Source organism: Heterocephalus glaber, unplaced genomic scaffold (assembly GCF_053883595.1).
Source record: "Heterocephalus glaber isolate CG9 unplaced genomic scaffold, H.glaber_assembly_v1.0 deba00001760, whole genome shotgun sequence".
Lineage (NCBI taxonomy): Eukaryota > Metazoa > Chordata > Mammalia > Rodentia > Bathyergidae > Heterocephalus > Heterocephalus glaber.
The window spans coordinates 6,199,566-6,220,593 of NW_028258457.1; the positions used below are offsets into that span (position 1 = coordinate 6,199,566).

At 60.0% G+C, this 21,028-nt stretch overlaps 1 protein-coding gene across 2 annotated transcripts in view; it reads left to right on the forward strand.

Moving 5' to 3' along the window:
- The window catches only part of Kdm4b (lysine demethylase 4B), a 96,738-nt gene that overhangs the window by 53,985 nt on the left and 21,725 nt on the right, over positions 1-21,028 (forward strand). For both annotated transcript variants that reach the window (XM_004865707.3, XM_004865709.3), the window contains exons 8-10: positions 220-323; positions 4,250-4,387; positions 18,077-18,273. In XM_004865707.3, coding sequence (XP_004865764.1) covers positions 220-323; positions 4,250-4,387; positions 18,077-18,273 — 439 coding nt within the window. The remainder of the gene's footprint in view (positions 1-219; positions 324-4,249; positions 4,388-18,076; positions 18,274-21,028) is intronic.

Genomic DNA, 21,028 nt, shown 5'->3' on the forward strand with positions numbered 1-21,028 from the left:
TGTGGGGAGGTGGCTCCAGTTGTTTCCTACTGCTCACCCCCTGCCAAGCAGGGAGCACAGATGGGGGCATCCCCGCTGTCCACCCCGCAGATCTTGTGGAGCCACTGGGCAGGACCTGGGTGCTCATTGTCCTCAGAGCTGTGACCAAGCCCTGCAGGTCCCCCAGCACCTACCTGGCCTAGTACAGCCTCTGACTGATGCTGCCTCTCTCTGTCCTAGGCTTCTTCCCCGGGAGCTCGCAGGGCTGCGACGCCTTCCTGCGCCACAAGATGACACTCATATCGCCCATCATCCTGAAGAAGTATGGGATCCCCTTCAGCAGGGTGCGTACAGGCTGGGCAGACGCCAGGGAGGGGTTTGCAGCTCCAGGAGTGTGGCATGTTGGCACTGGAGAAGGTTCTGGAACAATGGCCGGCGGGAGGCTGAGGGGTTGCTGCAGGCGGCTCTGTCTCTGGTGCAAGGGGGGAGGGCAGAGGGAGTGGCCGAGGGAGGCAGGTCTCAGCTTGCCTTCCCCTGCTCCCCCTCTCCCTAGCCAGCCCCTCTGTCCGAGTGGCCACCAGGTCCACTCCTCAGGGCCTGGAGTGGACACTAAGGCTTAGGCAAAAAAGTGGGAGGTAGGGTGGCTGCTGAAGACCCCTCCTTGCCTAAGACCTTGTGCACCCTGGGGGACTCGAGCTATTGTCCTGGTCCTGTCCCTTGCGGGCTGTGGCGCGTGCCATCTTTCAGGGTCTGCTATGTGACCAGCTCCCGGCCCTGTGGCTGCACTGATGGACACCTAGGGGTTGCAGATGAGGTGCTATTGGGTCCCCAGGGGCCCAAGGGGCCAGTGCCTGGGAGACAGCTCTGCTCGGGTGCAGGCCTGTGTCCTGGTTGGGACAGGCATGGGCTGGCAGTGGTGAAGCCCCTCGAGGACTGGTCTAGGTTTCCTGACTGAGCAGTATGTCAGGCTTAGGAGCCAGCTCTGTGATGAGGCCCTCACTTCCTACTATCCACCTCCTGTCAGTTTGTCAGAAATCGCTTCTGACATTTTAATCGCCCGCCTGCAGCTCAGCCTGCATTGAGCGCACTGCTTGTTGGGCACAGCTGGGGAGGGTGGTGGGTCGGGTGGGGAGCCATTCACTGTGCGTGTGGGCGTCGTGTCCCTCTGCACCTGGAGAGCCACCTCCTGTGGGTGGCCCGTGGACATGAGCAGGGCTGATTCCCCTCCATCTCCAGTGTGCTCTGAACGTGCCTGCCATCTCCCCGGTCTGAGTCTAGATGGCGCTGCAGTTCGCAGGAAGATCACCCCGCCTGACCCAGGCACTGGCCTCCAGCTGAGGCCAGAGGCTGTGGACACTGAGTGGCTATGTTCCTCACTCCTGGCCCTGCCCAGAAACCCAGCATCTCTGTCCTCTGAGGCCCTGTCCGGCCAGCAGAGAGCAGCCCCAGTGCCTCCTGGCCTTGAGTGGTGCCACAGCCCCCTGAAGCTAGTCGTGGACCCCTCATCTGAATTCCTGGCGCCCTTCAAAAGAGTGACTCCCTACTCTTGGCTTATAAATCCTTGTAATGGTATTTACTTCTTGAAGAAAAAGCAGATCAATAGCAGAGCTTTTTAATAATTAACAGTGTGTATTTCTGCAATCTGCGTGGATTTCCTCGTTTATTCTACATGCACTCGCAGAAGGCACTGCGGCTGGGCTCCCATGACTGGTGTTGGGCTGGCAGCCCCTCCACCACGGATTACTTAGCTGCACCCCATCCATCATTCCCAGTGCCTCCTAATTTATTGTCGGGCTCGTGTTGACAGCAGTGGCATGGAACACAGACACCGTGGGCTCCAAACGCAGCCCCTGGGATGTAGCTGTTCGCACAGGGACATCATCTTCCTGTCGTCCAGCCAAGCATGGCCTCTGTCCTGGGCCTTGGGTCCCAGGAAGCGCAGCAGGCAGGACAAGGCCCCCATGTCCCCCTGAGCCAGTGCCTGCCACCAGCCCTTCACATCTGGCTTTCAAACTGGGGGGTCCCAGCCGTGCACCAGAAGGCTCTGACTTGGCAGCTTCTGGCATACAACACCCTGCGACCCGCAGGCCCAGTCTGCACCACGTCGGGAAGCCTGCGGGCAGCAAGGGGGCACTGGCTGGGGTGTGAGGGGGCCCAGCAGGAGCACTGCAGGGCCTGCTCCACTGGCCGAGAAAATTAACAATTGTACTTAAAAAAAGCCCCCAAGTTTGACTTTACCTGCCCCACTGCCCCAGAGCATGGAGTGAGGCAGACCAGAGAGTCCAGCGTGCACTCTATCCTGTCCCACGCGCTGTCACTTGGACAGGAGCTTAAACATATAATTAATGCAGGGGCTGAGGATTTAGCTCAGTGGTTCTGCCACCTGCCTCGAAAGGACCTGAGTTCGATCCCTGGTACCAAAAAACAAAAACAAAACAAAAGAATATAACTTAATGCACACTTAATTCCCTTGACTGGTGCAATTAATTATTTGAAAAGAAAAATATCGCAGTGTTCTTAAAGACTGGCTTTTCTCCAGCTGTGTCAGTTTTGATTGATTTTTGACATGGTGGCGGAGGCGGCTTCTGGAAGCCTCACCCTCAGGTCCCACCACCCACTCCCCGCCTGCCAGGGCTCTGCCTTCTCCTCAGTTTCTTAATGAATCCAGAGGCTTCTGCTCATCTCTCCAGTGGAATAAGTGCAGATTAGCCAGCCTGATAGCCCCTGAAAATCAACAGCACAAAGACATGCAGCCAGAGCCCGTGAGCGGCACAGCACTCTGGGAGGCTGAGGGAGGAGGTTTGCAAGTTTGGTCCCAGTCCAGGCAACTTAACAATTTAGTGAGACCCTGCCTCAAAATAAAAAGTAAAAGGGGCTGGAGATGGAGCTCAGTGTAAAAGCCCTGACTTACCTAGGACTGTAAGAAAAAAGGGAAAAATGAAGAGATGAGCAACCTGATAAATCAGGGCGAAAGGTTTGCACAGACTCTGCGGAGGGACTCAGTGTCCAGCATCCATACAAGTTGTGCTGCAGGGTCGTAGGTGTGGCAGGATCCACACGAGGCCTTGAGCCCTGGTATGGAGGGAGAACCCCTCACCCGGCAGGCTCTGGACCCTGGGACACGCCCTGTGCCCTGAAGTCCCTTGCAGCCCATGCTCAGAGGGACATGCGTCTCCAGAAGGACTTGTGCACCCATGTGCACAGCAGAGGCCAGGCCGAAGGTCCCTGTGTGCCTCAGGAGGAGATGGTGACCCAGCCGGTGTCCACATGGCCGGCTTCAGCTGATTGAGGGTGGGCGCCAGCTCTGTTGGGACACCAAGCAAGGGGCATGTGTGCAGGTGCCCAGCATGTGGCTCCATGTGTGCAGTTGCAGGACAGCAGTCAGGTCACCAGGTGACAGCACTCGGGGGCTGAGGAAGGGTCCTCCTCAGGGCACGTGAGAGGCCAGAGCCCCGCCCGTCACCATTGAGACCCAAGCGCCTCACACCTGTGACTCAGGCCACGCCCCGTCTCTGGGAAGCACTTTGCCCAAGTCACAGGACACAGTGAGTGGAGCCGGTCCCTGATGTCATCTGTCATCGATCTGTCAGTAAGTGTGTCTCTGATGGCCAAGTGGCTGCTGGCACAGCAAGAGCAGCATAGCCACCTGAGTGTCCCCTCCCTGGAAGGGGCAGGGAGCTCGATGAGGCTGTGACCCACAACACTGGTGGGCACTGCCCTTTCCTCAGGCCCCGGAGGCTGTTGTGGAAGCCTGGGTCCTGTGTCACTGTGGCCTGGGCTGCTTGGCTGCAGCCAGTCTGTCCAGCTGTCGGAGCCTGCTCCGCATGCCACAGCTCCACTTTGGGGCTCTGATCGCGGCACCACACCCACAGCAAGCCGTCTGTGGACTCTTGGTCTCCTTCAGTGCCCTGCCTGGAGCTGTGGAAGGTCCTGGCTGGTGGCAGGGACTCTGTGCAGGTTGTCTCTGGGCCTGTGGTCTGTGCATGGCCTCTTGTGCCGGGGGACACTGTTCTGGAGACCCCGCCTGCACAGGAGCCTGTCACAGTGGCTGCAGGCGTGACACAGCCCCTCTGGACAGGGGACCCTGCCCTCACTGCAGGCATTGGGCACGAGGCCTGCATTGCTGTCCCCTCGGGGGTGAGGGGTGGCCACGTTCCTTGCCTGATCGGCCAGGCCCCTGACCTCAGGAACCCCCTTGCCCCTGGCCCTCACTCCTCCCTGGGGCCCTACCTGTCCTCCCTACTCCTCACCTCCCGCTTTCCCTCCTCAGATCACGCAGGAGGCCGGGGAGTTCATGATCACATTCCCCTATGGCTACCACGCGGGATTCAATCATGGGTTCAACTGTGCAGAGTCCACCAATTTCGCCACCCTGCGGTGGATCGATTACGGCAAAGTGGCCACACAGGTAGGCGCCCGAGGGTGCTGTGGCGGGGGTTCTGGGGTACGAACAAGGCAGTCCTGACCTTGAGGCTGGAGAAGCTGGAAGGTGGGTCGCTCGGTGGCCTGGTCCCATTTCTGGTTTGTCTGCAGCCCCTTAGCCTGTGCCTAGGGCCGGCCCTGCACCCTGCTCTTCAGTGCCTGAGGGCTTCTTGCTGACTTGGGATCGTGGGAAGTTATGGAAGGCGAGAGAACAAGTCTGTGCTTCCCAGTCGCTTGCCATTCCTGGTCTCCAAACACTGTACTGTCAACACGTGTGACAGGGAACTTTGTGTGCGTAGCACCCTAAGGTGTTTCCTCGTGGGACTGTCCCTGCAGGCACCTGACCCAGTGCTCTGGAGGAGGCCATCGCCAGCCTGGGGTGCAGGCCACATGGCCCTGGCCCATGCAGTACTCCTCAGACAGCACTGAGACTGTCCCTTATGCACCATGGCAGCCAGGTGTGGCCGCTCGCCCAGCCAGGGTGACAGCAGGCCATCCCTGCCAGTTCCTCCAGGGCCCAGCACTGGGGCAAACTGGGTTCCCCCAGTCTGGACCTGAGGGTGGGGTGAGAGGGAGCCCTCAGGCCGGACCCTGAATGACTCAGCATCCTGTGGACCTCAGACCTTTGTATTGGCCAGCAAGGCCACTGGGGCCTCAGATGTAGTCCTGTGTGGTGAGAGGCGTGTGAGTGGGGTCACCCCATCAGTATTCAGGCCGGAGGACAGAGCGGAGCAGGAGGGACACGTGCGTGGCTCACGCGTGTTTACACTGACTGGTGTTTTGGGTACTTTGGGTTAAACGGAGTGTGTCATTCAGATGAGCATTCTGCTAGGAAACCGGTGCTCTGAGGTGTAGGTGGCTGGAGAGACGTTTCCTCTGGGTGCACTGGTCTGGACTGTCGCCTGCCTTTATGTGCCAGTTACTTGTTTCTCTTAATTGCTGCAGTGCTGGTTTCGTTTACCCGTGTTTTGCAGCACTGGGGATGGAACCTGGGCCTCGCCTCTGTAGTAGGCAAGCGCACACCGCCGAGCTGCACCCCAGCCCAGGCGCGGTTCCGGAGAGGCTAGAGGCGCATGGCGGGAGACTGAGTGTAGCTCTGAGGTGGGCAGTGGGATTTTCTCTGCAAAAATCCTGAGCTTGGCTTGGTGAGGATGGATCCAGAGACCAGTACTTCCTCAAGTCTGAGTTGAAAGATTAATTAAGTATCTCGGGCCATGGTGCGGTGGCCAGGCCATGTGGTCGTAGGCCTGTCTCCTCGGGGCCCAGCCTGGCGTGTCCCGCAGATGCTGTCACAGCCGACACTGCACAGGCCGTGGGGCCTGCCCAGACATGAAAGGCAATTTTGGGTGCAGCCGTGTGTTCACAAACAAGTGACACTTGGGAAGTGCGGCCTGGATCGGGCCTCCACGCTGACATTGTTAGGTGGCAGAGCGTGAAATTGCTGAACAAGTGGCTCGGTGCGCATCTGGGCGGAGTGCCGGGGGCTGTGCCCCAGCCTCTGCTGGCAGTGCAGGATGGTGAGGGCCAGCCTGAGGTTGGCTCATGGGCTGCGCTGCCAGAGACGGGGCAGTGGGTCCCAGTGCGAGCAGAATCCCCGCTCTAGTGGCTCTCCTGGGAACAGCGGGACGGATGAGAGGCAGGAAACGGTTGGGCTGGGGCCTGGGGCTTCTCCATCCCCTGCATGGGAGGAGGGAAGAGGAGCTCCACGCCCCCCTGCTGCTTCCCCTGGCCTGGGCGCTGTCCACTTGCCTGTGGGCCAGCTGCTTGTCACACACACGTCAAGGACCTAGGAGGCCGTCTGTGCCCTGTGCTCAGAGGCTGAGTCCCTGCCTGTCCTCCCCTGGGCTCTGCAGTGGCAGGTTGAGAGGGCTACATGCTGCCCAGGCTTCCATCCGAAGTGGGCATTCGGTCAGAAGGTGCAGACCAGGCCCTCAGGCCAGGCCCAGCCAGCAGTTTTTATCTAGTCTGCAGAACAAGCGTGATTTCTACATCTTCAGAGCTTGGGGGAAATCAGGACATGTGGCCTGTGGTGATGACAGAGAAGTCAGGTTCCGTGTGCCTGAGGCTGTGTCTTTGGGGCACAGCGGCATCGTCCATCGTGTGGCCAAGGCCACTCCACCCTGCAGCGCCAGTGCCAACAGCCCAGAGCCAAAAATAGCTGCTCTCCGGAGGAGCGCACCAGGTGGCTGCCACCTCACCCCAAACCCCGAGCCAGCCACACCGCCAAGGCTCCGGGGCTGGAGAGTCTGGGCCTGCGGTCAGGTCCCACTCACCCACACCACATGCTGATGCCAGGCCGGCAGAAGGTGACACCGACTCTGCAGGTGCCCTCCCTGCCCACATGCTCTGCAGTCCAGGCCCTTGTACCCTTCCTGTGCTCCTGCTGTGATGGGCCCTGCCCTCTGTGGCTGGTGACCTCTGAAGGACCTTGGACGTCCGGCTGAGGGATGTCATTTTCTAGCACTGTCCTGGGCAGGAATGGAAAGGGATAGGAGAGCAGTGAGGGCAGATGCTGTGTGCCCCGCCCCTCAGACACTGGCTGTTTGGTTTAAATCAGGATCCAGGCCGTGCTCTGTGGGGTGCCGAGTAGCTCCCACCTGCTCCATGCCAGGAGCTCCCCAGTATGACAGCCATAGATGTCCCCAGATGTGGCCCAATGTCCCAGGGGGTGGAGTCTGCCCAATCAGACCCCTGGTCCAGTGGCATTTTTACTCTGTTCTCTCTTGGCTGTTGTAGGCCTCTCCTGGCGAGTCCTGAGCACAGATTTCCTGGTCTCTGTCCTGTAGGGGATGGAACAGCTCCTCTGGGTGCTGTGGGCATGGGTGTCGTTCACAGCCTGTGCCCAGCACCCCAGACACTGAGAGCCACTGAGCTGCACAACTGCAGCCCCCGCCTTGCAGACGTCTCTAGCTTTGGAGGGACAGTGGGGCTGATGGGGGAGGAGTGCCCAGCACCCAGTTAGAGCTCTGCTGTCACACACTGCCCCTGTCCAGGAACTCTTGTGCCCCAGACCCCACAAATCAGTTCTTTTTTTGTTTCCGGTGCTTGAGATTGAACCTAGGACCTTCACACTGAACTACATCCCTGTCTTATTTTTGTTTTTTTGAGACAGGGTCTCACTAAGTTGCCCAGGCTGGGCTCAAACTTGTGATCCTCCTGCCTCAGTTTCCCAGAGTGCAGGGATTATGGGCATGCACCACCATGCCTGGCTTGTAGGTTGATTTTTGCAGTGGGAGTGAAACCAACCCAGCGGGACCCACAGGACTGTGGCAGGACAGGGCCACAGAGCACTCTGAACTCAGCATCCCTGAGGGCCGCTCCCCACCTTGAGGCAGCCTGGATCCCTGGGGATGGGACTCTGGGAGGTGGCAGCAAGGCCACCACCAGGATGCGTGTCCCTGTAGCTGCTGTGACAGGATGTGCCGCTGGCGGCTGAGCCCTGACTGAGCCCCCACATGGCCATGTGGGTGTCTTCTCACGCGTGTGACTCAGAGGCACTGCCCAGCCTGCCCTTCCTTGCCTGAGCACATCCCATGGTGGTGACATGGCTTTGCCCTGGGCCTTGGTGATGCCAGTGCCCCCATGGAGTGCTGGCCCAGGCTGGCGACCTTGAAAGGACAGAAGGTTGTGAGTGCCAAGGTCTCATCAGCGATCAGCCCAGCATGCCCTTCCACTTCCTGTTTCCCTACTTGCCCCCTTGGAGGTGCAGGGGCCAGGCCACAGCAGCAGTGGGGTGCAGTTGGGTGGGCTGGTGGCGGCAGCCTCCCTGCATTCTGATTTCCCGAGCCCTGCTCCCTGGCTGGACGAGAGAGCACACAGGCTCGTGGCGGGGAGGGGGCTTGCTAACGGGGAGCTCAAAGGCACAGCTGCCTCCCGAGGAGGACTGCAGCCCCCCTCCAGCCTCCCCAGCTCTGAACTTGAATTGTTCCTATAAGCCGCCTGCCACACTGGATTAGCTCAGCACGCCCGCCGTGGGTGGCATGGCACTGCCTCCTGCACCGATGGACTCAGGGCCTATTCTTGGGGTCTCACCCTGTCCCTGAGCCACCTGCCTGGGGGAGGATTGACCACAGATTAAACAGAGCCAGCGGATTGCAGGCTATGTTGGCATGGCCAGGGGCCCCAGTAAACTGCACTCAGTCACCCCTAGAGAAGCCCTGGCACTCTTGGGGGCATCTGAGCAGGGTTGCTTGGGGTGAGGACAGATGGACACAGATCCCCGGGCACTCTTTCTGGAGATCTCCACTTGGCACCCCTGTGACTCCCATTCCCTATGACTAGCTGGCAGCAGCTGGCACTGGTTGGAGGGCTCCCTCACCTGCACCCTGGGGTCCTTGGGACCTAATTCAGTAAATGGAGCCAGCTTGCCTCTGCCCCTCCGAGTGCTGTGCTCCTTCTGTTTGTAGTGACGCTGCCTGCTCTGGGTGATTAGCCTGGCCCAGGGGAGGTGGCAGCAGGCTGGGGTGGTGGCAGGAGAAGGACAAGCAGAGGGAAGCCCAGAACCCCAGATCTGAAGTGCCGGGTGCCCCGGGGCTGCACCTCACTAACCCTCTGATTTATGGCGTTGCAGGGTTTGCTGTAAATTGCTTTGTGAAATATGCTGTCCTTCACTCTTTCCCGGTCGGTCCTGTCATGTGTCCCCACCGTGTCTCCAGCCCCCATGTGGACACCTGAGCTCAAGGTGTCCATAAGCATGGAGGTGTGCAAGAGTCTGGGTGGAGACCCTGGCAGTGTGTGGTGCCCACTGGTCGGCTCCACTGGGATCCTGAGCTTGTGTACCTGCCGTGCAGGCCTGGGGCAGGCAGTGAGGGCCACAGTCTGGAGAGACGGCTGGTCAGGTGTCCTGGGCGCTGTACATGGTGGGCCTGGTGCACTCTGTGGGGCACTGCAGGGTGCTGGGCAGCATCCCCGGCCAGGAGTTCCACGCTGTGGCAACCGCACGTGTCCCTGTGTATAACCCAGTGTCCTTGGGGAGAGCATCACCTCCATTGAGGGGCCCTGGATTGGGTAGCTCCTTGAGGGCTGAAGCCACATCTGCCTGGGAGTATTGGGGTCTTTACAGGGGGAGGCCGGAGGTTGGGGACTCAAGCTTACGGCAGAGCTGTGTCTGCCTTTCCCGCTGCCCTTGGGGAACAGTGTTTCTTGACTGCAACTAACTGTCGAGTGGCATCGGGTGGGGAGGTCGTCCTGGGGCTGGTGCCCTCGAAGTGTGGCAGTGGTGGAGCCTCAGGGTGGGATGGACGAAAGTCTTCAGCAAGGTGGCGCTTGGGGAGCAGCAGGCAGGGCACCTGGTGGGGAAGTGGTGGGGCCCCTCTACCACCAAGCAAGGCCTGGGCCTCTGGCTGAGGGAGACCAGGTAGGGGACAGAGCAGCTCCTGGGGTGGCATCTGTGCCCTCTTTTCCAGATGGACCTGCACCCCTATGCCTGACCACTCCTCACCCCCAGCTAGGGGCTCCTGTGAGGTCAGAGCCACACAGCCCGGATGCCCACACTCTGCAGCCCTGGGCAAGGCAGTGCTCTGTGCCTCCATTTTCCCCATCCAAAAAGTGGGGCTCCTGGGGTGCCTCTCAGGTCTGCTGCTTTGGTGGTCCTGTTCCGGGTGTCAGCACCTGCATGGAGGGCTAAGGTGCTGCTGTCCCCACAGGAAACCCGCTGCCTGCTGGGGCCGGGAGTCAGTGCCTATGGCTTTGTTTGCAGCGGGTTTCCTAACGAACTGCTTTGTTAGCAGCTCTTGTGCTTGGAAATAGGGGGCCACACCCCTTCCCCAGTGTTCCAGCATCAGATGTGGGACCGTGTGGGGCCTCACGTTCCTGCCCCGTGCATCTTGTAGCGAACACGTTGGATGCTCGTGCGCAGCCCCCTGAAGCAGGTGGCTGTGTAGAAGCATGTTTTTCCCTGCCGTACCACGTCCACCCAGCACCGTTACTAGGTGGGTCACCATTTGGCTGCGGGGCCGGGGGACAAAGAGCAAGCAAGGAGAAAATGCGTCCCACCAGGAGGCTGTGCCACAGCACCGTGGAGACGATGGGCACGGTGGGCCTGAGGTGTCCCCGTGCGCAGCCCAGAGCACCTGAGCCCAGTCTCTTTGGTCCTGGAGGCAGAGGTGGGGCCAGGCTCGCCACTGTGCTCCCCTCCCGGCTTCTGACACTGGCAGTGCTGCCGGGCCACTGTCCTGGGCCCAGCCTTCCCCTGTGTCTGAGTCCCCTCTGGATTTTAGAAGGACACCAGGCATCGGGTCAGGGCCACCCAAGCCAGTGTGACCTCACTTAGCCAGTTGCAACTGCGGAGACCCCACCCCTGACGAGCTCCCTGCTGGGGTCCTCTCAGGGGTGATGCTCGCTCTTCAGCCCCACGAGCCCGAGGATGGGAGGTGGGTGAGGGAACAGAGGGCAGAGCCCCGAGCCTGCCAGGTCAGGGGGAGGGAGGGGCCACCCGCAGGGTCGGTCGGGGCAGCAGTGAAGACTGTCATCCACCTGTCTGCCGGGGATTTGGTCCGTCCTGCACATTTGGAGCATCGGGCATCTCACAAAGGAGGGGTCTCCTGGCCACAGAGGAGGTGCAGAGAAGGCATTTGTCACTGTGACCTAGCAGGAGAGGGGACCTAGGGCGCAGAGTGTGGGGAGCTTGGCTGTGTCCCCAGGTTCTGGCTGAAACATGGGGTCCACGACAGTGACAAAGATGAGGGCTCCACACTGGGGCCACACGGAGACCGCACTGGACATGCAGGAGCCTTGGCCGTACACAGCTGTAGCCACTGCCCTCGAGAGGCACAGACAGAGCCCCACTCCTCCCTGCGCTTCTGTACCTTGTCAGAGCCACACCGCAGACCCAGGACGAGTGCCTCGCCGGGGCAGGCTGCTGTGACACCGTGCACCCGCGGTTCCTGGCTGGGGTGTGAGTGTAGATGGGTCCGGCTGTGGCTGACCGTGGGCATCAGCTGGAAAACGGTCTTTGCTGTCACCACTGAGGTGGAGCTGTCCCCGTCCCCACTGTCCCCATCCACAGCGGTGCCACCAGCCGCACATTTGCCCGCCGCCACCACCGGCTGTTCCCACACTGTGGCAGTGGCCTCAATGTTCTGCCCTGGTTCCCACGTCTGCAGGCCGAGAGCAGAAGGGGCTCCCTGTGGCCCAGTGCTATTTGGGTTGATGATTTTATTGAACTACATTTAATAATTTTCTCTTTAGGACAGTGGCTGGGACTCCTCTCTCCCACTTTGCTATTTTACATGAGCAAATTCTAATATCTGCTCAATCTTTTAAAACAAGATGGCCCCTGATTAAAGCTCAGTGCTGTTTAAATGGGGGAAACACGGCAAATCAGCCCCCATGGACTCCACAGCCTGGCCTCATTACTCTACCAAGCTCATTGGTGGCCCTGGGTGGCGGGAAGAGGCGTGGCCATGGGCAGAGCTGGGTTCCAACAGCAGGGCTCATGCCCTGTGCTGGCCACGTCTGCACCAGGACCACCGTGTGGGGCATGGGGCAGGGTAGAGCCTTGCCGCTGGAACTCCCGGGGATCTGGGTGTCCCAGCGGGTGCAGAGTTGAGCGTGTGTGGTAGGTGTGTGTGTGAGTTCCCCTAGAAAGGAGATTCTGTGGGCCCCATCTGTAGAGGAGAAGGGGCTGCAGGCCCCTGGCCGCTGACAGGCAGCAGGTGTGGTCCCAGGCAGGGGCAGCGCCTGTCCCCAGGGCCCAGACACAAGTCAGTAGCTGCAGTAGAGCCTGGGGCGCTCAAGCTCAGGCTCAGGACCCTCAGTGCTCACCCTGGTTAGTGCCCTGCTGTGGCCAGCACTGACCTCGAGTTTTTGCTTCTGTTGCACGTGTTTCTGTGACTTTTGTGGCGTGTTTTTGTCATATCTACCTTGGGGGGCAGTGTTTCCCTGTGTTCTGTGTCTGCGCCACCAGATTCGGGGGTCCTGCAGTGCTTCCGAGTGTCCTTGTCAGAAAGGCCTTGGGGTCTGTGTGGGAAGAGTGTAGCCAGAATAAGGAGGCCGACAGGAGAGGAGTGTGTACCCTGACTGTGCCTGGGAGCCGGGGCAGATGCTCGGAGGCCTTGGTGGCACCAGGAGGACCTGGGAGGTGGTGGCTCCATGCAGGATGGGCCACCTGGCCATGCCATATCGTTTTTCTCTGAGAAAGGCTGAGGCAGCCCCTGGGGTCCTGATGTGCCGCCTTTTCCAAACCTGTACCCTGGCAATGACAAGCTGTGAGCAGCTGCTAGAGGTCGCAGCTCATGGGCAAAACGGAGGACGGGCAACATTCGTCCAGAGCTTTGCCCTCCAGAGCCTGTTCTTGGGGACGCGGTAGCTGTCCCAGATGTCTGCAGAGTGCCTGTCCCACGTTTGGCTCGGGTCCTTCTCACAGGTGGCGCTGCAAGGGTATCTGGCCCTGCTGCCGCCTCCCGCACTGCACTGGGCCTGCAGGTCTCAGCCACTGGGGATGCAAACATCAGGCTCCATTAAAGGTTTAATTTTATAGTACTGGAGATGTAACCCAGGGCCTTTACACTGAGCTACATCCCTAGTCCTTTTTCTGCTTTTTCTCTTTTGAGTCAATCTTGCTAAATCACTCAGTTGCCCAGGCTGGGTGCAAACTTGCAATCTGCCTGCCTCAGCCTCCCAAGTGCTGGGGTGACAGGCGTGAGACATCTCCTGCTGTCCCCATGTGCAGTCCTGGTGCTCGTGGGCTGGAGTGCTGGTGGGGGCAGCACTGCCCCGTGACCTGTGCCTGTGCAGAGTCTGGGCTCTGTCTCACTTGCTGATGTCCCTACAGGCCCTGCCCAGGCTGAGGCTGCTGTGCCACCTCCCAGGGCACCCCTGAGCCCGTGCTGCTCTGGACCCATGGCTTCCCAGTCCCTGTGTCTTTCGTGCTCTGGGAAGGAGAAATCTGTTTGTCCCCACACTGGCCCCATTCTCTGTAACCATCAGCTCTTTCCCATTTTCTCATTCATTTTCCCTGGAACTTAGCTGCCGGTCCTGGGAGACTGTGGCTCAGACACCAGGCTGTTTGATGTGTCAATCTTGGGAGTCGGGTGACAGCCATGGTGCTCACAGCTCTTTGGTGTGGTGGCCGAGCTCCGGGTGACAGGGGCCAGCCAGCAGCTGAGGTGTAGATGGGGTCATAAATCTCTGCTTGTTGCCTGTAAGTGACAGCTGGGTCCGGGTGAGCCTCTGGCCGGGCGACTTCTCGACCCTGGGACCTTCTTAAGGAGCTGTGACAGCATCCACTCTCCGGGGACTCACAGAGGCTGGTGCCCAAGGCTTGGTGTGGCGGACCTGAGTGAGGACAAAGGGGACAGCCGAGCCTGGGTGCCTGGCGCTGTGCCCTGCACCTTCCGTTCCTGTGCGTCCCGTCCTGCCTGGTGTGCAGGAGGCCGAGTGGATGTGGGGCCTGGGCAGAGCACACTGCAGGCTCTGCAGACCTGGGAGCCCCACAACGCAGCCCCAGGGTGGGTGAGGAGGCAGCCGGGCCGGCCCCTCCCCAGGGTGCTCATCTGACCCCGAGGGGCTGAGGAGCCTGCATAGCCCCAGCCGTGCAGACTTATAAACGGGGAGGACACCCTGGCTCAGATGTGAAAACAGGGCTCTGTTAGCCCAAAGTTTGGAACCATTTTGCTCTGAGGTTCTATGGCCCCAACTGCAGAATGGAATCTAAAACCAGTGCCCTTTGCACATCCAAAACCTTGGGAAGCTACAGCTCTGGGTGAGACAGTTGCTGTGTGGCGTCTGTGGGACATGTCCCTCCCAAGCCTGGGTCCCCGTGTCCCTGAAGGTGAACACATCTGGACTGATGTCGCCAGGCTGGCTGCTTTCACCTGGCACCAGCACAAGGCCTGGTTCCTTCCTCCCGGGCTGTCTCTGGGGGACCGGGATTGCTGTGTCCTTCTGTGTATGGGCGCCCAGGTTAATGACAGTGAAACTAAAATGAGCTAGGCCAGAACACGTGAGCTCTGTGGACTTGGGGACTTGGAGCTGGCTCAGCTCTTCGAGGAAGCAGTGTGGGCACCTCCCCTGGGCCCTGTGTGGGTGACATACAGTGGCTTAAGTTGCTGGGGTCCCTATGAGTGCTGGGGGGGGGGGCATTCCTCACAGCAAGGGGTCAGCTTGGGCCAGGTGCAGAGGGCAGGTGAGCTGGGGTAGCTGAGTGAGCTTCATGGTGGGGAGCGCATAGGACTGCACACTTTCTGTAGTATTTGCCTTTGAAGGCCACAGTCTCTGCTGTGACTTTGGAGTCTGCTATTGAGCAGATGTGGCTCAGGCCCATGGGTGGTCGGGTATTAGGGCCGTGTGGCAATAAAACTTTATTTAGAGAGCACGGAGCAGGTTGGACTTGGCCTGCAGCCTGACTCAAGGATTACTGGTTCAGTGATGCGGTGGTTTAATTGTGAGGTGGAACAGCCTCACGGTGTCTGGGTGAATCTCCTGGTTTTGTTCACAACAGCAGCTTCCTGCCCGTGCGGCCTCGCAGTTTGCATTCGCCTACCAGGCGCATTGTGAGCTTGACCCTGTCCTGGGACGTCTCAGGGACTGTCCTGCCAGCACCGTGCTTCCTCAGCCTGACCCTGATGCCAGACAGGGGCCTGGGGATTTGGGGGGGCGTGTGTAATGTGTGGGCACATGTGTTTTTCTCTTAGCAACAAGGCAGAGAGCGTCTTCGTGTTTCTTTGTTGGGCAAAGTCCGAAGGAGGGCAGGTAGGGGACAAGGGGGCTGTGGTGTCAGAGAGCCACGTTTTGCCTTTTGTCCAGGGGTCCCCGGAGCCACGTGTGTCCCCACATTCTCTGCAGCCGGATGCTGCTGTCAGCTCCCTTCAGAAGCCCCAGGCCTCGCTGGAGATGGCCAGAGCCAGTGTGACACAGCCTGGCCCTGCCACTCCTGCTGCTGCTGCTTCTTCCCTGCCTCCACCGGGGCGGGGATAGCCTTGCTCACCTGTGTTCCCGGGGCGCCGTCAAGCACATCCGCTGATAATTAAACTGGCACTAGCAGCTGTGGTGCGCGGCCATGCCAGGGGCTCTTTGAGGAGCACTTTGTAGGGGCTTCCGTAGTAGTGGGGGGTGGCAGAAGGGGTGGCAGCGTCCTTGGGAAGGGCTGGCAGACAGTTGAATTGAGGAGTGGGGCAGGAGACCCCAGAGGCCACACCCAGGGGCCACTGTGCAGCCAGGGCAGGACCCACAGGTCATGACGTGGGCTGCTGAAGGGACCCCACGCCTACCGCATGTCTTGCCTGTGACCCTTGCTCCTCCATCTGCCCCCAAAGGGGTCCACGTACCCATGGAGTGACTGGCTGCCCAGCCTTGAGTTGGATGGTGCGGCCCGGGCTGGCCCTCTGTCCTTGTCCGCATGGCTCTGGGAGGGAATCTGGGAGCATGAACCATGGTGGCTGAGCACTGGGTACCATGTGGTGGCATTTGACCCTGGGGTGTACTCAGACCTGTGAGGTGGGGGTGCTCAGCCCCCCTTTCCCTGTTGGTGCCCAATTTTTCCATCAGATGCTAATGATGCAGCCGCACCCTCGAGAGCTGCTCCATCTGTGTCTCGGGTGCTGATGGGGGACGATGGCGGGGGGATGGGTGGGGCTGCCGGCCTCGGTAATGGAGATGCGAGTGCCAGAGGGTTGGGGCCAGTGGATTGGGCAGGGAAGGGATGGGGGCGCGTAATGGAAACAAATAGCCCAGTTTGCTCGCTGCTCTCTCTTCCTCTGTGGCTGCCAGCTCAGCAGCCACCCTGAGATTTCTGCAGTGAGGCTCCCGCCACCCTGACCCCCCTCAGGTAGCCCTGCAGCAAGGGGGCAGCTGGACCTGTTCCTTGTGTCTCCTGGGCTTAGACCGAGAGGCATGGTGGCAGCTGTGGCAGTTGGCAGCAAGATGTCTCTGCTCTGCTTGGCATTTCTTTCTCCCACGCTGCCTGGTTGGGGTCTGCAGCCTAGGGAATGACTCTCGTGTCCCAGGCCACGAGGCTGGGCCTTCCTCCCAGACCCACTGGGCCTCCCATGCTCGTGTTGCCCACATCCCTGCCAAGCCCCTGGAGACGTTCCTGCTGGAGTACCAGGGCCCACCACACTGTAGGTGCCTGCCACTCCAGGACCTGTCACTGCAGTACCTGCCACTCCAGTACCTGCCACTGCAGTGGGCTTGTGCCAATCCCCCATCTTGGCTGGTGCCATTGGCACAGCAGGGACGTGAGGGACAGGGCCAGCTTGGCCAGCACAACCCACGATGCGCTCTGCAAAGCATGTCCCCTCCACGGGCACACACAGGTGCTCTTTGTAATTAGGCAAGGAAAAGCAATTGCAGAGCCGCTCAATACAAATCCCTTAAGCCACCCTGGCTGGAGATGCAGGGGAGGCCTGGCCCGGCCAGGAGCTGGAACCACGGGCACCACCTGTACTTCGCCGCTCCGCAGCCAAATTCCACCACCGGCCTCACTGAACGTTGTCGTTCTATGAAGCCAATTTGCAGGAGCTGTGTGCCATAAGTGTCCCCTCCCCTCAGTGTGGTCACCATGCATGGGTGGCCATGGGCCGGGGGTGTAGAGATTCTCACGTGCAGCACTGGCTTGGGGCTGGGAAGTTTTGGTGTCCTCAGAGCGAGAGCAGGGCAGGTGGGAGGCCTGTCAGGGCCAGGGACTGGACCATCACATTCAGGTCCTTTCCCCTCCCTCTGCCTCCATGGACTCCGCAGGGCTAGCGAAATGGTCCTGACACAGGAGAGTAGTAGCTGTTTGACTTCTCAGGGAGGCAGAGTTCCAAGGCAAGGGTTGGAAGTCGGGCTGCCATCGAGTGCCCCGCATTTGTCCCCCATGAGACCAGGGCTGGGGCAGTGTGGCTGCTGGGCGGCCCCCACATCCTCTGTGCCCTCCCTCCTTGAGCATCCACATGTTTTGAGCCCCAGGGCCAGACTGAGAGGTCGGGTCGGACCTGGGTCCCCCCGAGGCTGAAAACACATACGATTTGGCCTGTTGTTGATGCAGCTTGCCAGTTCCTGCCTGAGACCGGGGTCCCCTCATTGTCCCCTCGTCTTTAGTGCTACAGTCCTAGGCAGGGTCCCAGCTCTGCAGAGGTGGGCAGTGCTGCTTGGACATTGGGGTCACACACTCAGTAGCCCGACTTCCCTGCCCCCCAAGTCCCTGAAGCATTGAGTGTCACCAGGTTGCCTGCGGTGCTCATTGTGGAGGCTGAACCCCTGAGAGCAGAGCCCTGGGGGAGGTTGGGAGTGTGAGAGCCATCTGCCGCTGTCACCTGAGTTTGCCTGTGCTTGGGGATATCCTGCCCAGGGCAGCACTTGCCGAGTCCCACAGGAAACTGGCCATGCTGGCCGCCCCCAGCAGTGGCATATTGCACCCCTGTGAAGCTGTGTGGCCCTCGCTCCGGGGCCTCCGCTTCCTCCCTCAGCTTTGCCACGTGGTGGCCCTCATATGAGGCCAGTGTCACCCTGGCCGGGGCCCACCAGGAGGGCGGCCCGCCCCTTCCAGTGCCGTGTTGTGTGTCTGCTCGTCTCTTCTCTTTGTGGTTGGGGAGCTGCCAGCTGTCACCCCCTACCTTCCATGTCCTGACTCTCTCCAGGTAGGTCTGTCCCTGGGGCTGCACCTCTAAAGGACAGGGTGACATCTGAGCTGGGGGAGGCCGATGGTGGCAGAGCCAGTGCTCCCAGGCGGCGCCTCAGGTGTGTGTCCCCACAGTGCACGTGCCGCAAGGACATGGTGAAGATCTCCATGGACGTGTTCGTGCGCATCCTGCAGCCCGAGCGCTACGAGCTGTGGAAGCAGGGGAAGGACCTCCCGGTGCTGGACCACACTCGGCCCACGGCCCTCAGCAGCCCCGAGCTCAGCTCCTGGAGTGCCTCTCGGGCCTCACTCAAGGCCAAGCTGCTGCGCAGGTGGGTGCACACCCAGCACATGCACAGACCCCCCACCCTGGCCTACAGCGGGGCCAGGTAGGCTGCCCTGCCAGTCCCCCTCCTCCTGCCCTCCCTTCCTCCTCTTCCTCCCTCCGTTTCTGTCTGTGTCTTCCTGTCTGAACCAAAGTGAGCCTGTTACCAGGTAGTTCCTTCAGAAATGCCTGGCCGAGGCCGGGCGTGGTGGCACACGCCTGTAGTCCCAGCCCTTAGGAGGCTGAGGCAGGAGGATCGCCCCAAGTTCAAGGCCACACTGGGCTACACAGTGAGACTGTGTCTCAAAAAAAAAAAAAAAAAGCCTTGCCAATCAAAAGAATTCCAGGTCTTTTGTCTCAAACAAAGAATAGGATGAGACAAGCCAAAATGGTGCCAAAAGTTTATTTGAAAAATGAGGGGTGAATGGGTATGGGAGAAACCAGCTCTGCAGAGCAAACTTGGGCTGAACAAGAAAAGAGGAGATAAAAGCAAAAATAAAAGTACACACTGCACTGTGTGCACTGTGAAAGTGCAGTGTGGGTTATCGTGGGAAGTCAGGATAGTGGCTCCCTGTGGTGTCCGGTTTTCTTTATGCTGCCCACAGCTTGTGGGAGCTGTTGGGAAGTTCTACATATGTGTCCTGCTGTTGCCCTGGGATCTTGCCATCCACAAGTCCTGCTCATTTTCTCAGCCAGCTCTGCCATCCCCTACTCCTATATCAGACCCCCAGGCCTGTGGTCCCGAGGCTGGCAAGGCCATTGGGGCAGGCCGTGGTTGTGTCCCTCCTGCCCTGCCTCCTCAGCAGAGCCCTGAGAGTCCCTGGCCACATGGTTCCCCTCTGGAAGCCCCCGAAGGTCCCTCATTCTTTCTGCTTTTGCCTCTGGAGCAAGAACCTCACTCTTTGCCCTCAAAGCAGCTCGGGACCCCTGTTGGCTCTGAGAGGTTCAGGTGCTGTGCGTGTGTCTTGGGCAGCACTGGGCTACGGGGCTCCTGACCTCTGCCCTGTGGTGCTCACTGTGCTATTGGCATGTGGCTCAGATTTGGGGCCCCCTCCTCAGCATGTCCTTGGACACCCCTGTTCATCCACTGCAAATGCGGGACCCCTCCATCCTGTGGGTCCTTCCAGGCCCACACCGTGATGGCATGGTCATGGTCTCCGTGTGTCCATGGCTGCAGGTGCTGAGGCCAGGAGCAGGTGGCAGGGCTGGTAAGGAAGCTGATGCTGTCCCGAGCAGAGAGGCCCGAGGCTTGGCAAGGGCCCCACACCTCATGGGCACCGGCCCCATGCCCAGGCGGTGGGATCCCTGCTGCTCATGGACTTCTGTCCACCCGGTTTACCCGCATTCACCCAGGGAACACTGTGTGGCTCCTGAGCATGGCCAGGCCAGGAGAGACTCTTGGAGCTCAGCCCATGCTGTCAGACCCGGGTGCCTCCCAGCAGCAGCTCCACGCCCGGGCACAGCTGCCCTCTGGCTTAGCACAGGGGCCCTGGCCCAGTGATGCTTCACGCATGGACCTGGAAGGCGGGCCTCACAATGCAACTGGCTCAGGTTGTGACTCTTTTTCTTTCCAACCACTTAAAGGTGTCAGTGCCGCCACTGGCTATGCCAGTGGCATCTCCACGGAGAGCAGCTCCCTTGCCCAAGCCCAGCTTCTCCAGCCACCCCTAAGGTTGCTGCCAGCCTGAGCTTGTCCCTTGTCCTTTTCCCACTGGTGTTGAGTGGTGCCTGGCAGGGCCCAGCACGTCTCCCCTTGGGCTGCGCTTGGCTTGCTGCCTGTGGCTCAGGAGCACTGTCACACTTTCACAGTCTGTTCTGGCCTGGCGGGCAGTGTGGCTCAGCTCGCCTCTGGTTTCCTTTGTTGTCTGTGCCTTTGATTCCTTGTGAAAAGCCACTTGCCCAGTGTGGTGGCTCCACCCCGCCCCCAGGCTGGACGGCCATTTACATAATGGTTAATTGATTGTGGCCTGGGCTAATTGGTCAACAGAGCAGACTGCCAGTAAACAGGCGCCACATTCCCGGGCAGAGCAGGATTAGAGCATGTGCAGCTGCCAGAGGAGGCAGTGCCAGGCCTTCTTTGCACAAAAGTGGCCTTTGGACTGGCATCCCTGTCGCCGTGCCACCCCTAGTCCTGAGTCCCATTCCTGTCCCTTTTTGCAGCGTTGTGCCTCCCCCTCACAGCCTTCCCTGGGAGCCATAATAACCCAGCAGCAGGACTGAATAACAAATCAAGTCCTGTTCCCAGGGATGTAATTTTCTTTAAAGCCTTTAGTATGTAAAACAAGGCCAATTCCCTTTTCTTCTTGTGAAGTCTAGGGGCTCTTCTGCAGGAAGGCTGCTGCGTGTCATGTTTAAAAGCCCAGCGGCCTGTGGCTCGGGGCTGCCTGTGGGTAGTGACACTCAGAACTGCCTTTGTGGCCTCTCTGTAGCTGTGACCTGCACCCTAGGTGTGCCCAGCTCTGGCTGGGACCCTGAGCTCCTGAGGCCTCCTGGAGGCTGGGGTGGGGTCGTTGGCACATCCTTGGCTGGGGCCCTCACTATGAGTCAGGGCCTGAGCACACTGAGCTTTCTCTGTGGGTGTCCTGGGCACTGCGGGTGCTGAGTAGCATTCCCAGCCTCCACCCACTCAGGGCCAGGAGCTTCCTGAGTGACAGCCACAGATGTCCCAGACATGGCCCAGTGTCCCCTGGTGAAGATCCCTGCCCTAAACCAAGGGACGGTGTCGGGGGGCCTCCTGGCCCTGTGTGGGTCCCCCTTTGGGT